This window comes from Saccopteryx leptura, chromosome 5 (genome assembly GCF_036850995.1).
Source record: "Saccopteryx leptura isolate mSacLep1 chromosome 5, mSacLep1_pri_phased_curated, whole genome shotgun sequence".
Taxonomy (NCBI): domain Eukaryota; kingdom Metazoa; phylum Chordata; class Mammalia; order Chiroptera; family Emballonuridae; genus Saccopteryx; species Saccopteryx leptura.
The window spans coordinates 39,914,302-39,941,540 of NC_089507.1; the positions used below are offsets into that span (position 1 = coordinate 39,914,302).

At 40.3% G+C, this 27,239-nt stretch overlaps 2 protein-coding genes across 14 annotated transcripts in view; both read right to left on the reverse strand.

The window, feature by feature from the left end:
- AASDH (aminoadipate-semialdehyde dehydrogenase) overlaps nt 1-27,239 on the reverse strand; it is a 178,359-nt gene that overhangs the window by 19,744 nt on the left and 131,376 nt on the right. For 2 of the 9 annotated variants that reach the window (XM_066385562.1, XM_066385553.1), the window contains exons 1-4: nt 13,134-13,199; nt 8,382-8,675; nt 6,264-6,384; nt 2,193-2,512 (exon numbers count right to left, since the gene is read on the reverse strand). In XM_066385562.1, coding sequence (XP_066241659.1) covers nt 2,193-2,512; nt 6,264-6,384; nt 8,382-8,611 — 671 coding nt within the window. In that variant the 5' untranslated portion in view covers nt 8,612-8,675; nt 13,134-13,199. The other 7 variants (XM_066385555.1, XM_066385560.1, XM_066385559.1 and 4 more) reach the window with 7 other exon arrangements.
- PPAT (phosphoribosyl pyrophosphate amidotransferase) overlaps nt 25,832-27,239 on the reverse strand; it is a 39,590-nt gene continuing 38,182 nt past the window's right edge. For all 5 annotated transcript variants that reach the window (XM_066385576.1, XM_066385574.1, XM_066385575.1 and 2 more), the window contains one exon: nt 25,832-26,679. In XM_066385576.1, the coding sequence (XP_066241673.1) occupies nt 26,483-26,679 (197 nt within the window). In that variant the 3' untranslated portion in view covers nt 25,832-26,482. The remainder of the gene's footprint in view (nt 26,680-27,239) is intronic.

The following is a 27,239-nucleotide window of genomic DNA, read 5'->3' on the forward strand; positions in this document are numbered from 1 at the left end:
CTTTATAAACATAAGGATTAAAAGCCATTTAAAGCAATATATACTTCTTTACCATGACATAGTTCATCATCTGTCATAGCTTTCTTTGTTGTTGTTTTTTAATGTTTTTATCGACTTGAGAGTGAGAGAAAGGGAGAGAGAGAGACAGGCACATTGATCTCTTCTTGTATGTGCCTTAACCGGGGATCAAACCAGCAACCTCTGTGCTTCAGAACAATGCTATAACCAACCCAGCTATCCAGCCAGGGCTGTCACCACTTTCTGATGGGTCAGCTTGGCTGGACTGAACTACAGTCCCCAGAATTCCCTTTCTAGTCTGTTTTCCATCAGGGTAGAAGACAAAGGATATTCTCTCTTGAGCACTAGAAGACAGAGGAAGACAGCTGCACTTGATAGCACTCATCTTTAGCTCAGTTATTAAAATACTAATCTAGGTGCTGTTGTGAAGGGATTTTTCCCTTTAATGATTAAAATCCCTAATTGGCTCTCTTTAATCAAAAGATAGTTTATCCTGGGTTGGCTGGATTTAGTCAGTTTGAAGGCCTTGAAAAGAATGTGTAGATCTTTTCTGGTGACTCCAAAACAGCAGCTGAGTCTGCAATTACTCTCCCTACCCACTGGATCTTTTTTCTGACTTGCTTGTGGACAAGCACATGCCAATGAGGTTCCGGCCTGCTCAAGATCATCCCTTTCTGATGGACTACCCTACGGACATCGGTGTTCCTCGGCCAGTCCCCACAACTGTAACCCAATTCCTTGTGATAAATCTGATATATCCTCCTGGTTCTTTCTTTCTGGTAGAAATCTGGACTACCCTACATATTCAAAGATGCTTAAGAGAGACCTGTGACTCCCTTTTCCCACTACTTGGCATTTTCTCTCAGTAGCTGAACAGAGAGCCGAAGAGAATACACAGTTAGGATATTGTAGAGCATGCGTAGTCAGTGTTGAGCCTATGGCACTATTTCAATTCGAACATACAAAACCCATTCTATCTCAAAGCAGGGATTACCTTAACTTCAAAATATTTTCAGGTGGGACTGTGGAGACCCATTCAGAACCCTAGAGTTGAAAAAAAAAAGCCTTCTTGGAACATCCCTTATCTGACTAACAGCAGCAACGTCTGGGAAGTGAGGCGACCATAAATTCCTCTTCAGGGTGGCTTTTCCTCCCAGCAAGACCACAGAGTAAACCCACCAGAATCCCCTCTGGGGACTTGTATGGCCCTGAAGCAGGAAAGACTATTCTCACCTGCACAGATCAACATTGTCACAAAGTTTACTTCTCTTTGCTTTTCGTAAAGAAATTTATTTGTTCTTCCCACAGAAACCTTTCTTACCCTCCTTTTCCCTACCAAGTTAGGTAAATCAGCCTTCCAGTTTCAACCTTTTAACGCTGAAGTTCAGAACATGCTACCCAAACTATGCTGCTCTGGCATATTGACTATTTTGAGTTGAAGGCACTTGAAAAACAGCATAAAACAGGAAAAACACTCTGATCTTCCTTCTTTTTTTCTTTTTCCATAAAAATAGGAGCTGCAATTCCCATATGAAAGATGTCCTTCCTATACTGGAAGTAACATTCTTGTCATTAAGGACTAGACGCTGAGCCTGACCAGTCGGTGGCGCAGTGGATGGAGCGTCGGACTGGGACGTGGAGGACCCGGGTTCGAGACCCTGAGGTCGCCAGCTTGAGTGGGGGCTGCTCTGGTTTGAGCAAAGATCACCAACTTGAGCCCAAGGTCACTGGCTCAAGCAAGGGGTCACTCAGTCAGTCTGCTGTACCCCCCTCCTCCCATCAAGGCACATATGAGAAAGCAGTCAATGAATAACTAAGGTGCTGCAACAAAGAGTTGATGCTTCTCATCTCTCTCCCTTCCTGTCTGTCTGTCCCTCTCTCTGACTCTGTCTCTGTTGCAAAAAAAAAAAAAAAGACTAGAAGCTGCGAGTCAGAGAAGTCTACAAACAGACCTTGTTAAAATACTTATCTTCCCTCCGTCTCCCCACATAGTTCAGCCACTTTTCCACAATTGACTCTGTTCAACCAAATATATAATAAAAGCAAGCAGATTTGGCCTTGTCTTTGGGTCTTAATTCCTTAGAAGGGTCCTATGTCACATGAAACTTGTATAGTTGACCCTTGAATAATGCAGGGGGTTACAAGTTCTGAAGGACTCTAAGGACAGAACTTACCGAAAGTGCTGGATGTTCGGCACTATGCACGCATGAGGAACCCTGACAATCCTGGGCGTCCCCGTGGTGCCTGATGTATGCAGAACGTAGGCTAAGCAATGCTTTGACCTCACATCCATGTGCTCTTCAGACTTGTCTTCACTGCTGTTCTCAGAGCTTGTGCTGTTTGCCATTTGTTCTTTTTTGTATTTCTCTTTTCTATCATTTAACATGAAGTTCACTCCGACATTTTTCCAGTGAAGTCTGAAGAGTACTAGGTCATTATGTTCTACTGTAAATGTGTCATAATTCAACAGTGTTTCATAGGAAGATTTGAATTTCTGTTCAATGGAGAACAAAATTTCCAAATGTTAAAAGTCTTTTTTACATAGAAGTAATATAAAATATTCATTTACTCGTTCATTGTGCCTTTTTAAAATTTTTATTTTATTTATTCATTTCAGAGAGGAGAGAGAGACAGAGAGAGAGAAGGGAGGAGGAGCAGGAAGCATCAACTCCCATATGTGCTTGACCAGGCAAGCCTGGGGTTTCAAACCAGCGACCTCAGCATTCCAGGTTGACACTTTATCTACTGTGCCACCACAGGTCAGGCTCACTGTGGCTTTTTAAATTTTTTTTTTGAGAACTTGCTATATATCCAGGGATAAAAATAAATAAATTAGAAGCCTCCAAGGGTTAAGTGCTGCCCTTACTTTCAAAGGTGCCCTCAAAATAAACAGACATATAAAAGCACAACTGCAGTATAGTATGGTCAAGTGTGACCATGAAATATGCTTGACCTGTTAATGGGTACAGAGGAGGCTTCACTGCCTAGGTCAGAGATTGTTTCCTCTTATGTAATATTTGTGTTTATAAGCAGTTATTGTCCAAATAAAGAGAAGGGATACTTCAGGCAAACAGCCAGTACAGCCAAACGCTGTTGTGGAGAGCATTAAGCATCCACCAAGGTGCAGAACTGGGAGAGGGGAAGAAGATAAGTAGTACTGTTAGCAGAAGATGAGTAAGTAACCCTTAATAACTCTGCATACTCAACACTAAGGAGTTTAGACCTTAATCTGTAAGCAATGGGATCCAACTGAAGGTGGCAACAACACAGAATAGACTTTACTGTCAAGAGTCTGATAAGTACGAGCCATTTAATGAACTTTTTACAACAATTCAGATATGCAGTATGGGCCTGAGCTAACGGGGTTGCAACCAGAGAGGACAGAAAGGGTCTATGAGCAACGCATCGGTAGGGCTTGGTCACTTTCAGTATAGAGAGTGAGCCCAAGAAGACTGAGTTTCTGTGTCAGGCACTGGTAGATAAAAATAGATTAATACAGAACTGATTTCGGATAACAAGATGCTAGGTTCAGTTTGTACATGCCAACAGTGAAGTTCCTTTGAACGTATCCTTTTAGGTTGATAAAAATCAGCTTAATGAAATATAACTTAAGTTTTCTCATTAAAGAAATCAATATATATAGCCTGACCAGTGGTGACACAGTGAATAAAGTGTCAACCTGGGACACTAAAGTCCCAAGTTTGAAACCTCGAGGTCACTGGCTTGGGTGTAGGCTCATCCAGCTTGAGCACGGGTTCACTGGCTTGAGCATGGGGTCATAGACATGACCCTATGGTCACTGGCTTGTGCATAAAGGTCACTGGCTTGAGCCCAAGGTCACTGGCTTGAGCAAGAGGTCACTGGCTCAGCTGGAGCCCTCTGATTAAGGCACATATGAGAAAGCAATCAATGAACAACTAAAAGAACCACAACTATGAGTTGATGCTTCTCATTTCTCTACCTTCCTGTCTGTCTCTCTCTCTCTTGCTAAAAAAAAAGGGGGGGGGAAGGGAAAAGAAATCAATATAAATGAGAGAAAAAGGTCAAAACCCAGAAGCCTATAGTGTTTTCTGTTCTTTTGGTGTGTGTATATTAGGGGTGGAATGTGATGTGACCTGTAATAGTCAAATAATTAGATACCTACATATTCTAAAGATTTAGCTCAAAAACACCTGCCATTAAAATTTTCCTATCTCTACTAGGTTACATTTACTTCACTTACGACAATATCACACTATGTAGACCTTATTGGTTTGGAAGTATTAACCTTTTCTCTTCAACTAAATTATAAGAAGTTGAGGGGCAAGAATTGCGTTTTTGGCTTCTTTCGCATACCAATGGCCTCCCAGACAACCTGACTCTACTGCAGGGTTTCTCCATCTCAACACTGGCATTCTGGACCAGATAAATCTTTGAGGGGAGCTGTCTTGTTTCTTGTAGGATTTTTAACAGCATCCCTGCCCTCTACCCACTGATACCAGTAGCACCCCACTGCCATCATGACAATAAAAAACACCAGACATTGCGAAATGTCTCCTTGGAGACAAAATCACCCCCAGCTGAGAACCAATGGATGCTGGGCATATACAGTTGATGTTCAGTAAATACTTCCCCATTGCTCCTATATTAAGTGAAGGAGGAACACTTATACCAGTGCCAAAGTCATGCAGCGAGAAGTAAGGTACTTTCTGTGGGGTTTTTCTATGTGCTCAATTCCTTCCTATAAGGAGTTATTTAATTTTCACACCCAATCACCTCTTTTATAAAATTTTCACTGAGGTTGTTTAGAAATATGAATGTCACACCCTCATTTTAGTTTTGCTTACATCAACAACAGGAATAATCAGTTTGAGGAGCAGACACTGATATATTTTTATTTAGAAATTATTTATTAACCAAATGAATACTTTAGTAGTCTCATTCTGGAGGCTTTACTCAAATATCCATGATTCTCTATAGAGTTCTCCATCTATCTCAGGCTCTTGATAGCTTCTTATGGTTATCTATATATAGACAGAGATGCACACACATGCACAAAAGTGAAATATATTTATGTCATCCCCAAATATATCAATTCAGATAAGAAATGGGTAAAAACAGGCTGAATTGAATATATGTTCTATGTGTTCTTCCTTTCTTTTTGGCAAAACAAGATTTCATAAACAAGAAATAAAAAAATAATAATGAAATATGGGTTGCAGCTTGCTGAACATATACTACTAATGCTTGTCCCTAAAGCAGTATTTATTTTGTGTGTATGTGTGTGTGTGTGACAGAGAGAGAGTGAGAGACAGAGAGAGGGGCAGATAGGGACAGACAGGCAGGAAGGGAGAGAGATGAGAAGCATCAGTTCTTCGATGCAGCACCTTAGTTGTTCACTGATTGTTTTCTCATATGTGTCTTTACTGGGGGGCTCCAGCCAAGCCAGTGACCCCTTGCTCAAGCCAGTGACCTTGGGCTCAAGCCAGAGCCCTTGGGCTTCAAGCCAGCAGACTTTGGGCTCAAGCCAGCACCCATAGGTCATGTCTATGATCCCATGCTCAAGCCAGTGAGCCCGCACTCAAGGCTCAGGGTTTCAAACCTGGGTCCTCTGCATCACAGTCCACTGGGATGCTCTGTCCACTGCACCACCGCCAGCTCAGGCTAATGCAGTATTTCTGAGCTAGATCTTTGGTTGGCAAAAAATTTAAAAATATAATGAATTTAATTTTCTAGAAAAGTTTGGTCTACATACCAATTTCTTTTACAAAATCTAAGCTTGCTTATAATTCTTTAATGTTGTTGGCCACTGTAAATTGTCACAAATATATAAAAGTTTCAAGTATTACAAATCTTCCTAGTATAGGGACAACTGTGGAAAGAGAAAGGAAATTTAAAACACGCACAATATATTATTATAAAGCTAGAAGATAGGTTCATGCTGTGAGCAGTGTTCCCCAACAGTGTGGGGGGTGAACGGCACTTCCAGCAGACATCTGACAGTGTCTGGGGACAACTTTGGTCGTCAGAACTGGGGGGTGCTACTGACATCTGGTGGCTGGACACCAGGGATATTGCTGTATATCCCATAATGTACAGGACGCTCCTCACAACAAAGAATTACCCAACCCAAAACGTCAACAGTGCTGAGACTGAGAAACCCTGCAGAGCCAGTAAACTTAGAAATCAAGAGGAGATAAAGGGGAGACCCTTCAATTGAAAGAGAAATGTAACACATAAAATACAATTTAAATATATACACTTACAGTAATTTGCTGTTTCTCAACAAGGATATACTTTAGATTACAGTGTTTTATAAAATGAACTGATAATGCTGGTGGTGAATCTGGATCAATGGGAGCATACGCAGCAGGGACTTGAAGGATTCTAAAGAAACAAAGGAAACAGTCAGCATACAATATATGTTGAAAATAATCTTTAAGCATTTCTGTTTCTCTATGTACTTTACTATTGACTTTATCAGAAATTCCCAATGGTTTTGTTTGTTGACACATTTTTGTAAGTAGTTATTTTTATCTGATTCTTAAGACTGAATATTTTGAGTGTTTAATATCTTAAATTAACATTACTTAATCTAGAGAAATCTAGATTAAAAATATTAAAAATATTTTTTAAAATATTTTTATTTTTTTTGCCTGACCTGTGGTGGTGCAGTGGATAAAGCGTCGACCTGGAACGCTGAGGTCACCGGTTCAGAACCCGGGGCTTGCCCAGTCAAGGCACATATGGGAATTGATGCTTCCTGCTCCTCCCCCCTTCTCTCTCTCTCCCCTCTCTCTAAAAAAAAAAAAAATTATTTTTGTTTATTGATTTTAGAGAGAGAGAAACATTGATTTGTTGTTCCCCTAATTTATATAATCATTGGTTGATTCCTGTATGTGCCTGACTGGGGATCAAACCCATAACATTGATATATGGAGACAATGCTCTAACCATCTGAGCTACTCAACCGGGACAAAATCTAAGATTTTTTTAAAGCTAATGCATTACATAAATATACTTGGTTAACTGGATACTACAAAGATATCAAACAGGTAGCACTGTTATTTCTTCATCTATGTAGGCTAACATAAAATAAGCTAAATACCCACATGCAACTTATTAGTATGCAGATTCTATTACTCTGCACACTAAAAAAGACATGTCACCAAAATCAGTATGCTTAAAAGGTAAAAAATAGATTTGTAAGTGACAATACTTGCATAAATATCAAAGATAACTTAGTTGTTTTAACTAAAAGTACTTTGAAGTTACACGTTGTGGACACTAGATCTTTGCACATAATAAAATCTCAATAGCCCTGCCTGGGTAGTTCAGTAGATCTATCAGAGTGTCATCCTGATACGCCAAGGGTTCAATCCCTTGTCAAGGCACATACAAGAATCAACCAATGAATACATAAATAAGTGGAACAAAGTGATGTTTCTTTCTCTCTCTCTTCCTCCCTTTCTTCTCTAAAATCAATTTAAAAAAATTTAAAACCTTGTTTCTCATACACATACACACACAAAAACAACCCCTCAATAAATTCTTGCCAGTGATGGAATAAAAAAAATTAAACTTTTTTTGTTTTACATTTATATAATTAATCTACTAACACCTGTATCGTGGGATGAATATCAACGTCTTTACAGCTTTTATTTACTGTAGAACCCTAATATGGAAATCCCTATATGAGAATAATATTCTGGAAAAATTTTAAATTGAACATTTTGAAAATATATTTTTAAATTTTTTCCATTGATTTGAGAGAGGGGGAACAAGAGAAAGAGAGAGAGAAGCATCAACTTAGTTGTTCCATTTAGTTGTGTATTCATTGCTTCTCCTGTGTGCCCCGACCAGGGGTTGAACCTATGACCTGGTGCACTGGAAAGATGCTTTATCCACTGAGCCACCTGACCAGGGCACAGATATTTGTTTGAATTAGTATCTTCCAAAATTCGTATCTCAATTTTTATAGAGCATTATCCAAAACTCTCAATTATTCACTTACTGAATACTTGCATACCAAAAATTAAGTCTTAGAGGAAAGTATATAGTTATATTATCTAAAATTCTTGTTTTCTTTTATCTAACAACAAAACTTATGACTTTTCTTTTCGCAGACTAAAGAAGCCCTTATATTTTGGAGATATTTAAATGTTCTATTAGTGAAACTTCTAGTCTCTCCTAAATAAACTTAGATGAATTAATTAAAAATAATCCTAGGGAAAATATGAACTCCTTTAGCCTCTCTAGAATTGATCAAGCAATACAGAAAAATCCAATAGTAAACAGAATAGTAACCTGAAATATAGTCTACGTATTAAAGGATTATAAATTAGGTTAGAGTATATCAAATTTTTAGTTTTAAAATATATTACCCTAAAATCCAAGAGGGTATGTTTATCCCAGGATGGCAGTAGAGACCAATTTCCCGAATTCCTTGAAAGTCACAGTGTGATAGCAGAAAATCTGATAATTCTGAAGCAGCATTAACTAGAGTCTTGTAGGTGTAATAAACTGGAGGCCGCTCATTACAATCATCAAAACATACAGCTATTTTATTGGAATAAATGGAGGCAGCCTGTTGCACCAGTTCCTGAAGAGTCATTTCACAGAAGTTTCCTTAAATATCATTGATAACAGAAGTGCGGAAACAGGGAGTTTTAGGGAGCCTGGTAGAGGGAGAAGAAAAGAGAGAAACTTCTATAGTCACTCCTCATAAAAATAATTATATATCAAAGACATACAATTAACAAATCACTGAACTTATGAATTATTTATGGTAACTTTGCTGAGAACAATGATGCTAAAAATTAATCTGATACAGTTATCCTAATGCTGGGTCACAGCTGGAAGAAAATTTGGGAGCCGAGTGGTACACAAAGATGAGGGTGAAACAGGTCGAAATATAGAATTCTCTCTCTTCTGACTACAACGTAAATATATATCTTTAACCTATTATATTATGTGTGTGTATATATATATATGTACATACATAAGTATGTATATATATATACACACACACATATATATTTAACCAATAAGACCAAATATAAAGCACCATATGCTTTTTTATTTTTAGTATTGTACAAATTGATTAAGATAAAGTAGTTAAAACCTGCCAAATGCAAATAAAGTCTTGTGTTTAGGAACTGAACTTAGGAGAAAGCAAAATCAACCTTTCACAGAAAAAAGGAAAAAAATCTACCTACAATCCATGCAGTTTCAGTCCATTATATATAAACTGTGCTATTTACTATTTAGTATAATACTTTACACAGGTCACAGCAATTCATTTTGTAATTGTTAAAAAGTAAGGTCTTGCCTGACCAGGCGGTGGCACAGTGGATAGAGCATTGGACTGGGACGTGGACGACCCAGGTTCGAAACCCCGAGGTCACCAGTTTGAGCGCAGGCTCATCTGGTTTGAACAAGACTCACCAGCTTGAACCGAAGGTTGATGGCTCGAGCAAGGGGTTACTCTCGGTCTGCTGTAGCCCCCTGGTCAAGGCACATATGAGAAAGCAATCAGTGAACAACTAAGGTGTTGCAACGCACAATGAAAAACTAATGATTGATACTTCTCATCTCTCTCCGTTCCTGTCTGTCTGTCCCTGTCTATCCCTCTCTCTGACTCACTCTCTGTAAAAAAAAAAAAAAAAAAAGTAAGGTCTTGCCTGACCTGTGGTGGCGCAGTGGATAAAGCATTGAATTGGAATGCTGAGGTCTCTAGTTTGAAACCGTGGGCTTGCCCGGTCAAGGCACATACAACAAGCAATCGATGAACAACTAAAGTGAAGCAACTATGACTTGATACTTCTTGTTCTCTCCCCTCCTCTCTCTGTAAAATCAATAAATAAAAATTAAAAAAAGAAAAAAAGAAAAAAAAGTAAGGTCTTCCTGCTCTATTTGATATTTAAATTGCCAATGAATTCATTTAAAGTTAGACTCTAAATGTAGTATTTCAACTCAGTAAAACATTGCATCAAGTCAATGTTCTCATGGCTTCTCCATGCAGATTAAGTAAAAAGATTTGAAATTATTTCATCAAAGAAAATTTAAGAATCACTAATTTTTATAAAAAAGTAAAAAAATGTGAGTACTTCCTTGAAGGGAAACTGATGTTTTCTGAACCCTACATTCTAGATTTCAAAGCAAATAAAGCCTGACCAGGCGGTGGCGCAGTGGATAGAGCATGGGACTGGGATGCGGAAGGACCCAGATTCAAGACTCAGAGGTCGGGCTCATCTGGTTTGAGTAAAGCTCACCAGCTTGGACCCAAGGTCACTGGCTTGAGCAAAGGGTTACTTGGTCTGCTGAAGGCCCACGGTCAAGGCACATATGAGAGAGCAATCAATGAACAACTAAGGCAGTGGTTCTCAACCTGTGGGTCGCGTCGCCTAAAGCCATCCCCTGTGTTTTGGTCGTTAGACCCCCACTGGGGTTGCGACCCACAGGTTGAGAACTGCTGAACTAAGGTGTTGCAATGAAAAACTGATGATTGATGCTTCTCATCTCTCTCCATTCCTGTCTGTCTGTCCCTATCTGTCCCTCTCTCTGACTCTCTCTCTGTCCCTGTAAAAGAAAAAACAAAAAAAAAACAAATAAGATTTTAATTATTCAAGGTTTTTAATTTGTTCATACTTGTTTACACTGATTTCCCTACTGATTCAAAATACATTTTCATCCATGTCCTTTAGTTAATATCAATTAGAGAACATTGATAAAACATTCCTACAGAGAGCAAAATGAACAAAAAACTGCTGAGATTCATAATGTTAGGAAACGCTATGATTTCTACATGTAAAGTTTAAAAATATAACGAGTACGTACAGTTTGTTTTTAGTAAGTTTTTCTACAAATACTAGCTATTTTGTGATGCACAAGATAAAAATTTTAGGCTTTCCTCATACATACAAATGATCACTGGACAAATAAAGAAAACTTTCCACAACATGCATTAAAATTATGTGGAATGACCTCTTTGCAAGAAACAGTACAAAGGACTATCTTCTGCTACTCTCTGCCAAATATGTATATATATAACAAACTGCCTGCACTATAGAATATATTATACTAAAGTATTTTTACAAATATATGTAGCCTAAATGCAAAAAAAGTTGCATTTTTAAATGCAAAAACACAGACAGCAGTTAATTTTCCACTTGAGGACAATCTATTCAATATGTTATACTCTAAAATTACTTGACATCAAAATAAAGGGCAAGATTATAAAATGAGTTAAATTTTTTTTAATGCCATTTTTATGACAAATCACAACACTCAGCACACATATCTATACAATAAAGATGTTTTTCTATTTTTGAGTTTCCCAGTTGTTAGAGAATTAAGGCAAAATCTATTCTTAAGTTTTCATTTTCATTAACTATATCAAATACACTGCTCACAAAAATTAGGGGATATTTCAGAATGAACATGAAGTGATAAAAAAAGGAAGCATTTGATTTTTTTATTAAACAAGATCATCAGAAAAGCAAAGAAGTCAAAGAAAGCTGTTCAATTACGCAAATGAGATGCAAAACCAGCTTTTATTTCATTGGTGAAAATGCAGTATACAAAAGGTTGAAAGTACTGGAGTATCTGCACATTCATATTCATTTTGAAATATCCCCTAATTTTTGTGAGCAGTATACATTCTGTACAACAAAGAATACTGTATTTATTGGGTGCTCAAACATTTCTTGGATATTTCAATAATAAGAAATAAGCAAAATCTGGTAAGCTGATGTATAAGTAATGGGATCACTTAATTTAAGATATTTCTTGGCCCTGGCCGGTTGGCTCAGTGGTAGAGTGTTGGCCTGGCGTGCAGAAGTCCCGGGTTCGATTCCCGGCCAGGGCACACAGGAGAAGCGCCCATCTGCTTCTCCACCCCTCCCCCTCTCCTTCCTCTCTGTCTCTCTCTTCCCCTCCCACAGCCGAGGCTCCACTGGAGCAAAGATGGCCCGGGCACTGGGGATGGCTCCTCGGCCTCTGCCCGGGGCGCTAGAGTGGCTCTGGTCGCAACAGAGCGACCCCCCGGAGGGGCAGAGCATCGCCCCCTGGTGGGCGTGCCGGATGGATCCCGCTGGGGCGCATGCGGGAGTCTGTCTGACTATCTCTCCCCGTTTCCAGCTTCAGAAACCCCCCGCCAAAAAAACACCTCCCATCCATTAGCTTGTCCTCATCTGTGTCTGATGACGAATCACTGTCTTTAACAATAAGTGTAAAAACAAGCGCAAAAAAGCGGGAAATGCAAGTAAAAATATCTACAACCACTATATAAGATGCACCCAGTTTTTTGACCCCAAATTTTTTGAAAAGGTGCGTCTTATACATGGGGAAATACGGTGATCTAGAAACTTATTTCCCCCCTACCCACCACTTCTTTACTTACATTATCAACTACGTTTAATAATAATAACTTCCAAAACACTTTTTCATTTGCTCTTTGAAATAAGGCTAGGCGGGAGGCGGAGGGTTATTTTCATCTGAATGAAAGAATAGAGGGGCCTTGGCCGGTTGGCTCAGCGGTAGAGCGTCGGCCTAGCGTGCGGAGGACCCGGGTTCGATTCCCGGCCAGGGCACACAGGAGAAGCGCCCATCTGCTTCTCCACCCCTCCCCCTCTCCTTCCTCTCTGTCTCTCTCTTCCCCTCCCGCAACCAAGGCTCCACTGGAGCAAAGATGGCCCGGGCGCTGGGGATGGCTCTGTGGCCTCTGCCTCAGGCGCTAGAGTGGCTCTGGTCGCAACATGGCGACGCCCAGGATGGGCAGAGCACCGCCCCCTGGTGGGCAGAGCGTCGCCCCTGGTGGGCGTGCCGGGTGGATCCCGGTCGGGCGCATGCGGGAATCACACAGGTCACTTTAGTGTTTGCACCACAGCAGTCTGCCAGACACCACTGACTCAAACCAGTCGCACAGCGGTCGTTCGGAAGCTGAGCGGATCTGTGCACAGCCAGCCCCAGATCTGTCTGTACCTCACCTCCTTCACACAAGCCCCTGCTGGACAGCATCTCCTGCCACCTCCCATTCTGAAGGCCTTAGGTGGTGGGCAGGAGATCCGAGACTGTCCAAACCTCCTGGGAGCCCACCCAAGATACCTAGCTACACAGAACCAAAAAGCAGTCACCACGAAGCCTTATAGAGCCCGCCGGGATCCAGGAGGAGCCTGCTCGCTGGGACATCTTCAGAGTCGCTCCACTGACGTCAGCGCGAGCGACCCCGAGCAGGCGCTGTCGCGCCGCCCCGCCCCCTCCGGAAGCTTTGGAGCCAACCCGGGGGGAAGCGGTGCAGGTGAGGGCTCTGCTCAGACACCGGTTGTGGTCGTGATGAGTTTTGGATAGGGGTTGCCAGGACTTTGGGGCCGTACCCTTTCATGTTTGCCAGGAAAGTCGGGGCAAATATTTGAATTCTGATTCGTGGTCTCCGTGTTCATAGAGTGGAGATAAAGATATCTCCTAGGGTTGTTGTGAAGAAAGGTAAAATCGTTGTCAAACGTGAGAGTGCGTAAATGTCACCCATTCGACATATTCTGAGAATCTGCACTAGACTAGCGATGAAACCTGCAAATGAAGTCCTTGCCATTAAAAGGCTGACATTTTCATTAGAAGAGACGGATTTAAACTATAACTAAGAAAATTTTAACTTTCAATAGGAGCTATAAAGAAAATACAGATTCGAGGGGGAGTTACATAAGCTATACACCTAAATAATAATCTGTTTCCCAAGAGAGTTATAGACATGTAAATCACTACAAGTGTCAGAGGGCAATAATGATGAGATTTTGGCAGAGAGGATGTTTTGGCTGGGAGGAGGACTGAGAAGGCAGCCCAGCATGGACAATGAAACTTGAAAAAGGCATAGGATGTCCTGGTGTCAGATGTTACTGGCAAGAAACTAGCAGCAATCCAAGAGCTATGTCCAGCTACTCGTGAAACCTCCAGAATGTATCACAAGTCACTTAACTATCGTGTTGCTTTGGGGAAGAATATGTGTAACTTATCTTTGTTTATATATTTGAGAATACATACTGGAAACCCTGAGGACTAAAAAGGGAACCTGGTAGCTAACTGGGCTCAAATTAAAAAAAAAAAAAAAAAAAAAAAAAAAAAAGCAGAGCCTAGCAGCGATTTCTGCAGGATACAGGATACTGGGTTGGGGTGGGGAGCTCTCACACAGCCTAAACTGCCTCTATGCCAAACTGCCTGCAAGGTTGTTTCTGCCTTATGAGCCAGCCCTTATGAAGAAGTTCCTGGAGTCCTATTTTAATCACCCATGGAAGCTGTGCGGCTTTGACCAATCAGAGTGACTCTATTCTGATCAATCAGGATATTGTCTTTGGACCAATAAAACTGTGAAGATTCAGACCTCATTTGCATGCGTTTGGGCCAATCGGTGACCAGAGGTAGGGACTTCTGTCTGTATAAGCCAACTCCCCTATGGATAAAGAGGGCTTTTTCCATGGAAAAACTATGATTGTGTTTCACTGGCTGAAGCCGAAACACTGCTATCTAGAGGGTCAGTGGCCCCAGAGTTGTTCCATGGTGTGCTGAGTAAACATTGCATTGAATAAAGTTTCCTTCTTTACCACACCCCCAAATTGGGGGTGGGGGTGGGGTTGTCCTCTGTTGGTGTTGAATTACCACTGGTAGACATTCCTTAGTGCCCATCTGGGGCACTGAAACCAATCTCCTGACATCATCCTGAAACCAACTTGTCTGGCACCTGTAAAACTCCTTGGGCTCGAGTCATCTTTCTGGAGGCACCTGAGGATCTCAGGTAAGACCTCCCAGATCCAAGACCTCTCACGTACAGTTGAGGTCTTGGAGACTTTATTCAATTTAAAGACTTTATTTATTGATTGGAGAGAGAGAAAGAAGGGGGGAGGAACAGGAAGCATTAACTCGTAGTAGTAGCTTGTCTCTAGTATGTGCCTTGATGGGACAGGCCTGGGGTTTCGAACAAGAGACTTCAGCATTCCAGGCCCATGCTTTAGCCACTGTGCCCTACAGGTTGGGCTTTATTCAGTTTATGCAGGGAACTCTCACCTGGTGATCTCAGTCCATGTGTTTGGACCAAGGGGACTCCTCCATATCATTCGGGTTTGGTACCTAAGAGAGGTGTCCCTCAGTTGCATTTGGCATCAGCGAGGGTATATCCTCCAGGGGGGTTTCCTTTGTCACATTTGGTACCTAGGGAGGGTATCCTCCAGCTTGGGACTAGGCCTTGTCCATAAGGTTTGTGAGGACACTCATACTAACAGGGATGGGGGATGCCACCCAAAAGGAGGAGTGCGACATGGGTAACCTGTGCTCTAAATTTTCATGTACTAATCAGCCACCATTTGGGACTTCGGTTGATTATATGTATCAAAATTATGGTCCAGAGAATTGCAATTGGCTAGGCCTCTGGACAAAAATCAGGCTTTGCTGGCCAAGATGGGCTTCCTTTGCAACCACAAAGCTTATTTATTTGTGTGTTCAGTTATAAAAAAAGAAAATCTGTACATTCCAGAAACAATGGAAAGGTTTTTCTGGTTTTTGTTGTTAAGTTTGTTTGTTTTTTGAACTGGTATCTTAACCAGATAGCTCAGTTGGTTAGAGCATAATCCTGATACACCAAATTGCAGGTTTGATCCCCAGTAAGGGCACATACAAGAATCAACCAATGAATGCATAAGTGGAACAAATCAATCTCTCTCTCTCTCTCTCTCTCTGACTCACTCCTCCTCCTTCCTCTATCTTTATAATCAATCAATAAAATAATTTTAAAAGGAGCTCTTAAGGAAATCAAGAGGCTACTAGCACCTCCCTTAGGGGGGAAAAAATCTAAATTAAGTATATGCCTTGACAAATTAAAAGGGAAACTGCTTTGCACTTGCAAAACTGGAGCAAAAGAGGGATCATTGGAAAACTTTTCCTTTTACCCTTGTGCTTGCAACTCAAACACCAAGTTTATTGTAACAACCCCAGATCCCTCGGTTTCCAGCCCCTCACCTTGCCTACCCTCTACCTTCTACTGCCTTTCCAGCTTCGTCTCCAGGTGGGCCACAGCCATCTGATGCACAGGCTTCACCTCTGAGGCCATTTTTCAATCTCCCCCTCAGGAAAATTGGCCCCTTTACTTTTGGATCCATAATTTGTCTTTTGGGTTCTGTATTATTGTGCTGTCTGTGTGTTTGTGTGCTTATGTAATGGATAAGGTAGGTTTCTATTGCTAGATGGTATTGCCAAAGAGTGAGTTGTAAGCTCAAATTTAGATTGTAAAAGGACCCTATTTGATTGGCATAAAACAAATGAGTGCACTCTGGCACCAACAGGGGACACATGATGTTATCATCAATGCTGTCTGCTGACAGGTTCTGAATGAAAGGGGGGAGAATGTGAACTCGGAGGACTAAGAAGGGCTCCTACCTGCTGGCTAGTTGGGTTAAAACAAAAAACAAAACAGCCTGACCAGGAGGTGGCGCAGTAAATAGAGTGTCAGACTGGGACTCAGAGGATCCAGGTTTGAAACCCCAAGGTTGCTGCCTTGAGTGTGGGCTCATCAGTTTGAGTGTTGGGTTGCTGACTTGAGTTTGGGATATAGACATGACTCCATGGTTGCTGGCTTGAGCCCAAGCTCGCTGGCTTAAGCAAAGGGTTACTCGGTCTGCTTTACCTCCCCAATCAAGGCACATAATGAGAAAGCAATTAATAAACAACTAAGATGCTGCAACAAAGAATTGATGCTTCTCATCTCTTTCCCTTCCTGTTTGTCCCTGTCTGTCCCTTTCTCTGGATCTCTGTCTCTGTCACAAAACAAACAAACAAAACTAGAGCCTAGCAGCCATTTCTGCACAGGGACCTCTCCTATAAATTACACTTTGTGGAGAAGCCTCTGCGCTGCCTGCCTGTACTGTTTCTGCCATCTCAACCAGCCCTCCAATTCCTGGAGTCCTATTTCAACCTATAGGACTAAGGTTTACCCCATCCAATCAGAGCTGTGCAGCTCTGACCAGTCAAACTGTGATGATTTGGAGTCCTCGTTTGCATGTGGATGGACCAATCAGGGACCAGGAGCAGGGACTTCTGTCTTCATAGGACAGCTCCCCTCAGGTTCAGGGAGCACACTTTCCACGGGAGACTAGAAACTACGTAATGAGGACTCACTGGAGAGTGACCTAGCCCCAGAGCTATTCCATGGCCTGCTGTTTTCATGGGCATCCTGTACCACTGCACCCCAAATTGGGGATTACTGTAGCATTGAATTGGCACCAGACCATTGCTTGACAGTACTAGCATCCTGTCTAGGTAAAGAAACCTAGACACCCCCCCACCCCCCACCTTCTACCCATTTAGACTCTCTCCAGTCCCCAATTACACAGATCCACATTCCTGGACTTCTATCCCCAGAGGTCCTGAATTAGTTTTTTAGTGAGGGGTCAACAATCTGCATTTTTAGAATGCTATCATCATCTCCACTACTGCTGCCATTGTTCAGATCCTTTTAGTCAGCTTTTCCCTAAAGCCTTTCCAGTCTTGCTTGGTTTCAATTGACTCTGAGTTCCTACTAGAGTTCCTGTTTCACTAGTACAATATCATCTTCCAACTCTGGTATTGATAGCTTTTTTTTAGTTTTTTTCCTTGCAGTCTCTACATTTTTCTTCTTTTGGTTTAGGACTCTTAACTTTCACGTTGCAGGCTTTTGAGGTGTCTCTGGTAATCCTTGATCATCTGTTCACATTTAAAAGTGGGGCTTATAAGTTTATTGAAAGCTCTGAGTCGATGAGGTAAGTTGGAAAATCAAGTGAGAGAAAGACTCAGTTGGGAAGTCTCAGAATTAAGCATAAAACTTATCATTTAACTCTCCAATTGTGCTTGTTGTCCTCCAATACAGAGGCCCTCTGTTTACCCTCTCCTGAACAAAAAAAAATGGCCGTCAGAATCAGGCTGTTGCGAGGGTGACGGGGACTGATACATGTTTTTAGTAATTCTCCTTCAATCCTATTTCCAGAAGCCAGTTTCTGAGAGTTTAGAGATTCTGTGAGGTAAATAGGATTGCTTATTGACTATGCTCATTGCTGGTTTAGAATTTAGCTTTTCCAAATCAGCTGAGCCCTTTGCTTTTGATTCCAGAATTTGTTATTTTTTTTTTTCCTTTATCCTTGAGGATTTATGACTCTTTTAAAAAAATCTCTTTACTGTAATTTTTCAGGGGGTCTGAAAAATGTAGACTATGTTCAAGATAACATTTTTACCTAGTAATCTAGAGTGATCATTCTAAAACACAAACCAGGTCACAGCATTCTCTGCTTAAGAAGCTTCAGTGGTCCCTGGTGGCCTGCATGACTTTCAGGCTCATTAGCAAGGTAAACAAGATGGTTCATTATTTTTCTAGCCTGATCTCAGTGGATCACAGCTCTCCAACCCCATCCTCCTCATTAGCCACACCTATTACACTAAGCTCTGGCTATGAGACTCTAGGAAGTCTTCTGAGCATAACAACCTCCTATCAAGTTTCCACACCTGTGCTTTGGCTGGGTCTCAGGCTGAAATACCTTTTCTCTCTCTCCCCCCCCCCACCCCCCCCCCCCCCCGTGCCTGCTTGAACATTCACTCATCAGAAAACACAGCTTAAACAACACCTCCTCAATACCTTTATTCAAGCCTAGCAAGAGAATTTACCCATCCTCAACCCCAACCCATGACCCAGCAAACTGTTGGGAGCGGCATGTCTGCCATGGGCTAGGGGTGTCCCTGCAAATTCTTGCTGGGTAGCCAAGAATGCAAGATGCTGACTGCTCTTTATCTGGGTCATTTTTTAGGGTTGTTTGGGGTGATCGATTACCAGAGCTGAAGTAATGTCCTTCTCAAGGAGCAAGCTTGTTTCTACTTTACTATAAAAGTAGCAAATCCCAGTTAGTATTCTTTTCCTGTAATGCTGCCCCTTCATCTCTGCCAGACTCCCTCACCCCAGTGGGAATTGGGAAGCATGGGGAACTGATGCAAACATGAACTCCTCGCTAATTCTTTTACCATAAGTAATCAAGTTCTATGTTTTTGCTCCAGGAATTTCATGACTACTGTCACAAAGCAGTAACAGGATAGCTTATTAACCTTCCCAAATGGTAACTTACACTTCTCATAGAATCTGTAACAGCACATTATTTCCAAGTTTGACTTTAAAGTACCTTGAAAGCAGGGATTCAGGTTTTATGAATCTATTTCCCCAACTCTTTTTTCATTCATCTCCAATAGTTTTCCAGTTTCTGGGAAGTATCAAATACCTATGCAGTACCTTGCTCATCATTTGCACATTTATTGGTACATTCTTTTTCAAATTGATTTTAGAGAAAAAAGGGAAGGGAGGGAGGGAGGGAAGGAGGGACAAAGAGCTGTTGATTTGCTGGTACATTTATTTATGCATTCATTGGTTGATGCTTGTATGTGCCCTGACTGGGCATCAGGCCTGCAACCTGGCATATCATGATGATGCTCTAAACAACTGAGCTATCCGGCCAGCCCCTGGTATATTCTAATTTTGCTGCTTCTCTTCATCTGATTCCCTATTAATCTCAGTTATCAATGTTACTTTCAAAAATAAAAATTTTTTTTTTTGAAAATCCTTGATCTCACTTTCAATGTGTGGGGTTTCTTTCCCCCTATACCACCAAACAATTAACTCAGGAACAGCCAGGTGGAAGAGCTCTTTAGGGCAAGGTATGTGGGAAGGGGGCACAGAATTTCCGTGTTCAGTGAACCATTCTCCCTGAATTTCCTCGTCACCAGCCTGGAAGTTCTCCAAACCCTGTCCTGGGTTTTTATGGAGGCTTCCTCACATAAGAATACCATATTTCCCCATGTTTAAGATGCACCTTACTTTAGGTCCTTGAAATTTGAAAAAAATAAAAATGTTATTAGAGTTATTGAACTCGTTTTATTCATCATAAAATTCATACAACCCCTCATCACTGTGAAAACTCCCATCCATTAGCTTGTCCTCATCTGTGTCTGATGACAAATCACTGTCTTCAATGAGGGCAAACAAGTGCAAAAAAGTGGTAAATGCAAATAAAAACCTCAACCACTGTATAAGACGCACCCAGTTTTTAGACCCAAAATTTTTCGGGGGGGATTACATCTTATATATTAGGAAATACAGTAATTAATTAAATCTCTGGCCGTTAGCGCAAGCCCTGCTCCTCTCTCTGGAGGTTAAGGCACTAGGGGACTGAAAGTTCCTACCTTCTGATCATACAATTAGTTCCAATGGCAATCAGCCCCAATGCTTACGTGTTTTCCAAGTCACTTCATTGACATAAACTCAGGTGCAGTTGAAAGGGGTTTGCTATAATTTAAGAAATCCCAAGTTTGCCTGACCAGGCAGTGGCGCAGTGGATGGAGCGTCGGACTGGGATGCAGAGGACCCAGGTTCAAGACTCCGAGGTCACCAGCTTGAGAGTGGGATCATCTGGTTTGAGCAGAGCTCACCAGCTTAGACTCAGGGTTGCTGGCTTGAGCAAGGAGTTACTTGGTCTGCTGAGGGCCCACGGTCAAGGCATATGTGAGGGAGCAATCAATGAACAGCTAAGGTGTCGCAACGAAAAACTGGTGATTGATGCTTCTCATCTCTCTCCATTCCTATCTGCCTGTCTCTATCTATCCCTCTCTCTGACTCTTTCTGTCTCTGTAAAAAAAAATTAAAAAAATAAATAAATAAATAAAAAGAAACCCCAAGTTTAGGATTTCTGTGTCAGAAATGGGACAAATACCAAATATATATTTCTTATTATAAATTACAATATCACACTACCCCAAGACAAGATTAGATCTGTTATATGCATTGTAGCACATACACAATTGGGATAATGGTGTGTTGGTGTGCTGTATGATTTACTCTAATAATACTCAGCTGCCCAGTTGAAGGCAGAGAGAAAGTCTGTGGGTGCCTAATGAAAAGAGTGGAGGGTGAGGGAGGTCATGTTGTTTTTAAGAGTGAGCCTAGAAACAGAAACAATAGAATATAACAATAGAATACACACACACACACACACATAGATAGATAGATAGATAGATAGATATTTTAAGATGCTGGCTTAGCCTGACCGGGCGGTGGCGCAGTGGATAGAGCGTTGGACTGGGATGCGGAAGACCCAGGTTCGAGACCCTGAGGTCACCAGCTTGAGCACGGGCTCATCTGGTTTGAGCAAAAATTCACTAGCTTGGACTCAAGGTCGCTGGCTCCAGCAAGGGGTTACTCAGTCTGCTGAAGGCCCACGGTCAAGGCACATATGAGAAAGCAATCAATGAACAATTAAGGTGTTGTAATGCGCAATGAAAAACTAATGATTGATGCTTCTCATCTCTCCATTCCTGTCTGTCTGTCCCTGTCTATCCCTCTCTCCCTCTCTCTGTCTCTGTAAAAAAAAAAAAAAAAAAAAGATGCTGGCTTACACAATTGTGGTATTGTGATGGCTGGCAAGTCTGAAATCTGTAGGATAGGCCAGTAGATTGGAAACTGGCAGGGTTTCTATGTTGCAATTTTGAGAATTCTGTCTTCTTCAGGAAACTTCCACCTGTGTCCTTAAGGCCTTCAACTGACTGGATAAGACCCACCCACATTATGAAGGATAATCTGGTTTATTCAAAGTGTACTGATTTAAATTAATCACATCCAAAAAGTACCTTCACAACAGTTAGGTTGGTATCTAAACAAACAACTGGGTGCCACAAACAAGTTAAGTTGACATGTAAAATTAACCATCACATCCAACATATCCATCAATATGTCAAAAATGAAAAGAAGTAATTTCAATGAAGCAAATTCAGTGACTGAGGAAGAGAACAAGGGCCCGTGTGGGTCTCCTCTGTACAGTCATTTTGCATTTTGTCACAGTGTAGGGAATTTAGTATTACGGTAAATACTGTTATTTTCCAAAAGGTTAAAAGCATTAGCTCTTGCCATCCAACAACTTCTTAGTCACTAAAGAGAATTTCTGCACACAAAAACATAAATTTACATTGCATACGCAGCTTACTCTAAAATGTCTTCCTAAGGATCATGCAGCTTTTTCTAAAGGCCTGGATTTTCATTCTGACCTCTTCAAGAAACAGGAAGCCAATTCTCTTTAGAGTTGACTAGACTGTACAGGCACATGTCATTTTATTGTGCTTCACTTGACTGCACCTCACAGCTATTCTGGTCTTTGCTAATTAAAGGAAAGACCCTCCACCAGCAAAAAAGATTATCATTCACTTTAGAGACTCGCTTTATTGTGGTGGTCTGGAACCAAAGCTGCAAATCTCCAACGTATGCCTGTATTTGAAATCCAGAGCAAAAAGGCATTAGAGATTCAAGTGAGGCTCTAGGACAAGATTTTCAGGGGCAATAACATTAAAATGATTGAATGGTTAAGCCTATGTGTTAAAGCATTCTTTGCTAAATTCCAGAGCAGGAGAAAGAGATGTCTAAAATTGCTACAGTAAAAAATAATATGAGGTAAGCCCTGGCCAGATAGTTCAGTGGGTTAGAGCATCATCCCCCAAGCTTGGAGTTTGCTGCTGGATCCCTGGTCAGGGCACATACAGGAACAGGTTGATGTTCCTGTCTCCCTCTCTGTCCCATCCCCTCTCTGTAAAATCAATAAATAAGTTTTTTAAAAAAGAAAAAGAAATAGTATGTTAATTACTTGAAACTTATAGATTAAAACAGAAAAATATTTAAATGTGGATGCACTGAAGAAGACAGGAGAGGCCAGCGACCTCTTTCTTTTCTAACTTCTCAAGTATATGCATATAATATAAATATTTTGATTCTTTTTCTTTACTTTTTAGGGACCCTGGAAAGTTCATTTTACAATAGACTATTTTTTAGAGTACTTTTAGGTTCACAGCAAAACTGAATGGAAGGTACCGAGTTCTCATGTACCCTGTGCTACCTCATATGAAGAGCTTCCTCCATTGTCAACATCCCCCACTAGAGTGGTACATTGTTGAACCTAAGTTGACACACCATTATCACCCAAAGTCTGGTTTACATTAGGGTTCACTCTCGGTGTTGTAGAGTCTATGTGTTTGTACAAATATATAATGACATTATAGTATCATACAAAGTACAGCTGACCTTTGAACAACATGGGGGTTAGGGGCGCCAACCCTCTACACAGTTGGAAACCTGCATTAACTTTGGACTCCCACAAAACTTAACTACCAACAGTCTACTGTTGACCTGAAAGAAGCCTTACCAATAACATAAATAGTTGATTAATAACATTTTGTATGTTACATGTATTACATACTGTATTCTTACAATAAAATAAGCTAGAGGAAAAAAAGTTGAGAGAATAGAATACTTGTATTTATTGGAAAAAAACAAACAGTATGAGTGAACCTGTTCAAACCCAAAGTTCAACTATAGTTCCACTGTCCTAAATATTCTGTGCTCTGCCTGTTCATCCCCACTTCTCTCCCCTAGCTCCTGGTGATCACTGGTCTTTTATTGTCTCCATAGTTCTGCCTTTTTAGAATATCATATAGTTGGAATCATACAGTATTGTAGCCTTCTCAAATTGCCTTCTTTCATTTAGGAACATGCATTTAAATTTCCTCCATGTCTTTTCATGGCTTGATAGTTCAGTTCTTTTAAGAACTGAATAAATATTCCATTGTCTGGATATACCACAGTTTATTCATTTACCAACTTAAATTTGAATTAAAAAGCTTCCCCATTGTGCATGCACACACACACACCTCTTCTGAGACACTCTCCCTATTCCCACTAGTGTTTCCATAGAACTGGCCACTATCATAGTGCTTGCTTAGCACTGCACTTTAATTACTTTATTTGTCCTTCCTACTCAGTCAGCCATTTTCCCCGATTCATAAGAGACAGCCTACTTATTGAAAGGCCTGGATTAGAGAAATAAGATCTGACTAGCTGGTGCCAGGTATGGATGGGACATGACTCACTGTGCTGTTCACCATAATGCACTAAACATCACCATTTTTTTAAAAAGCACACACACATTTAAACATACTTAATTACATATATTTCTCACTGACACATCACAATAAAGTCACAAAAAAGTATGCTTAGTTTAGTTCACAACAATATAGATCCTGTGAAAACACATTTTTCATCTCAAGTTTACAATACTCTACTTGTATAAATTTAAAGCAGTCAAACATTCAAATTAAATTGGTAAAAAGCTGAAATTCAGACTTCAGAAACTTATGAAATAAAAGGCCATGATGGAAAAACATTAAGAAATGTGAAGAACTACCAAACTGTCACAGTATGTTATTCCATTATAAAAACATTTCAATAAAACAAAATCAAAAAACAAAAACTATGGAAAACACAAAAGTCAAATAAGAGATTTTGGTTTAGTATGTTCCCTGAGTCTCTTGTTTTTAAAAATCAAATGTAAGTAAGGCTGTACAAAACTGACCCATAAGTCTTACCTCCTTTACACCACTATGAGAAATACATTTAAGACAAGAGGCTATATACTCAGTGGTCCCAGGGCTTTATTTAAATGCCAGTTTGCTTGTGTCACTGCCATAGGGTTACCTGACCCACTGCTGTCTGGATGCACTTGGGCTTAAAGAGTCGTCAGGATATTATCTTGGCCTATCATAATATAACATGTGAAACTATATACCAAAGAAGACAAAAGATTTCAGTTATTAATAAATATTATACTAAATTTCCAAATCGATTTGGAAACTATATACATCAAATTATGGTAACAATATCACAGAGACAAACACTTTTATGTTTTAAAAATTTTACAAAAACAGGAATTGGGGGCAAGTTGTCTTAAAATTTTAAATCTCAGATGTTATAAGAAAAATGCTTCCAAAAAAATCAAATCTGTTAGTTCCACTAAACCTAAGTAGAAAGTGATGTTGATTGGAATTAAATGGGTATGCTAATTCCAAAAAATAGTTGTCTCCTTGATCCTTTAATAAAATCAGTCCCGCCTGACCAGGCGGTGGCTCAGTGGATAGAGCGTCAGAGTGAGATGCGGAGGACCCAGGTTCGAGACCCCGAGGTCGCCAGCTTGAGGCGGGCTCATCTGGTTTGAGAAAGGCTCACCAACTTGAGCCCAAGGTTGCTGGCTTGAGCAATGGGATATTCGGTTGGCTGTAGCCCCACAGTCAAGGCACATATGAGAGAGCAATCAATGAACAACTAAGGTGTCGCAACGAGAAACTGATGATTGATGCTTCTCATCTCTCTCCGTTCCTGTCTGTCTGTCTGTTCCTATCTATCCCTCTCTCTGACTCTGTAAAAAAAATAAAAATAAAATTGGTCCCTACATTTTTTCTTCTTGATCATTTAATTGCAGTGATATACATGTGTATATACAGACAGATGTATGTATGCTTGCAAGTGATCAAGTAAGAATTAAAGGTTTATTAGAATCTAAAAATTTATTTTTTTCTTCAAATGCACTAGGTTAATTACTGGGCTTTATATGATCAGGAGACTAGATAGGATGGGTCACACTTTCTATTCAAATGCAGGAATACTTTTTCCATAGACATATTTTTACATCGTTCTTAGGGTGTCTCAAAGGCAGGTGGCAAAGCACTGCTAAACTGTTATATCTCCCTTCATCATAATGAAATCTCAATTGCAGACTAATAGCCAACATTTCAACAGGTAATAATCATGCACTATCTTAAAACAGAGGTGTAAGATGATGGCTCTAACCACCAACAGTATGACACATCACATTCCCATTCATTATTTAATTTAGAGATGTAAGTACCCCACTGCAGAGGTGGGGAAAAGTGAGGTACAAAAATAAAGCATTTAAAAACCCCCAAAAAAGATTTGTTTAAAGTTAAACAGGGAAGCCAAGATCCTAACTACAATCAGTACTCTAGAGATTTGACACCTTTGGGGTATAATGGATTCAAAATGTGCATGAAATTCTGTCCTGTTTGTATCGCACCATTTCAGTCTAACTGCTTGCAAACTCTTTAAAGCATGGACCTGGCAAATGCCACTAACCACCTGCCTTCTCTGAGCGGGTGCAAAAGGCTAGCTGATACTTTTGTAAAACAGAATACCAACATTGTTGTATGTATTATATGCAACTAGCAAGTTTCAATTATGAAAATATTCCATAACTGAATTTCATTAATTCTCAAAAAACATTCCACAAAATTCTATAAGAATTTGTGGTAAGGTATAGTATCTGGCAATCCCCTATAATCTCTTAATTGATAGCCTCAAAGTACTAAACTACTAAATAAAACTGAAAGGATCATCCAATTCCTAGATAAATATATATCTAGGTTTATTAAAGAAAGCATAGTACTTTGGTACCTTTTTTCAGAAAAAAAAAATCAAAACTTACAAAGGTAAACATAACCATGTGGCACTCACACTGTACCAACTGAGTAAACACTAAATGGGTATGGTGTAACCACTGTAACTTCTTCCCCAGCTTTATACCTTGAAACAGCACACTACTCCTACTAGCTACCAATCCAATTCCACAGGGTATCTTCCAGTGAGACAAGCTGTACAGTGACCGTCCTTTCCAAAGCATTCCAGACCATTCCCATTTTCTTGAATCAGAATATCTTGCCTTTTCACTTTCTGTTTTTTAAATGTCATCCCTTCTTGTACAGATGAAACCAGTCCTTCTACTGACAGATACACAACACTGTTTGCTCCTATAGGGGGAAAGAGGGAACGAGAAAAAGGATGTGAGAATTCTTTTGGAAAGGAAGAACTATGTCCAGAGAAGTTACAAACAGAAAAACTTAAAAAAGCATAAAATTTCTCCTTTAGCCTCTCTTTAAAAATTGTGTGTGTGTGTGTGTGTGTGTGTGTGTGTGTGTGTAGGAGAAGGTGAAAAAAAATCAATAAAACTTGAGCCTTATTATTTTTTTTAATTTTAAATCAGAATTTAAGGGTATAACAATTTAAAACAGTAGTGGAGGCTTCAAATCTAGTATGTACTCACAAGGATTCAGGAGTAATTTTCATGATTAAGAAAATAGATTTTTGAAGTTAAGATAATCTGGGTTCAAATTTATATTCAAGGTAACTTACTTTTTCTAAGTCTGTTTTTTCTTCTTTAAGGTAAGGTAAACACCACCTAACTATAGTGTTTTTGTGATAATATAGATCAGAGTTATTATGACAATATAGATATGTTTCTAGCAGGGTGAATACTCACAATAAGCTGTCAATTGGGTGATGTTCAAAATATTTAACTGGTAAGGCATAT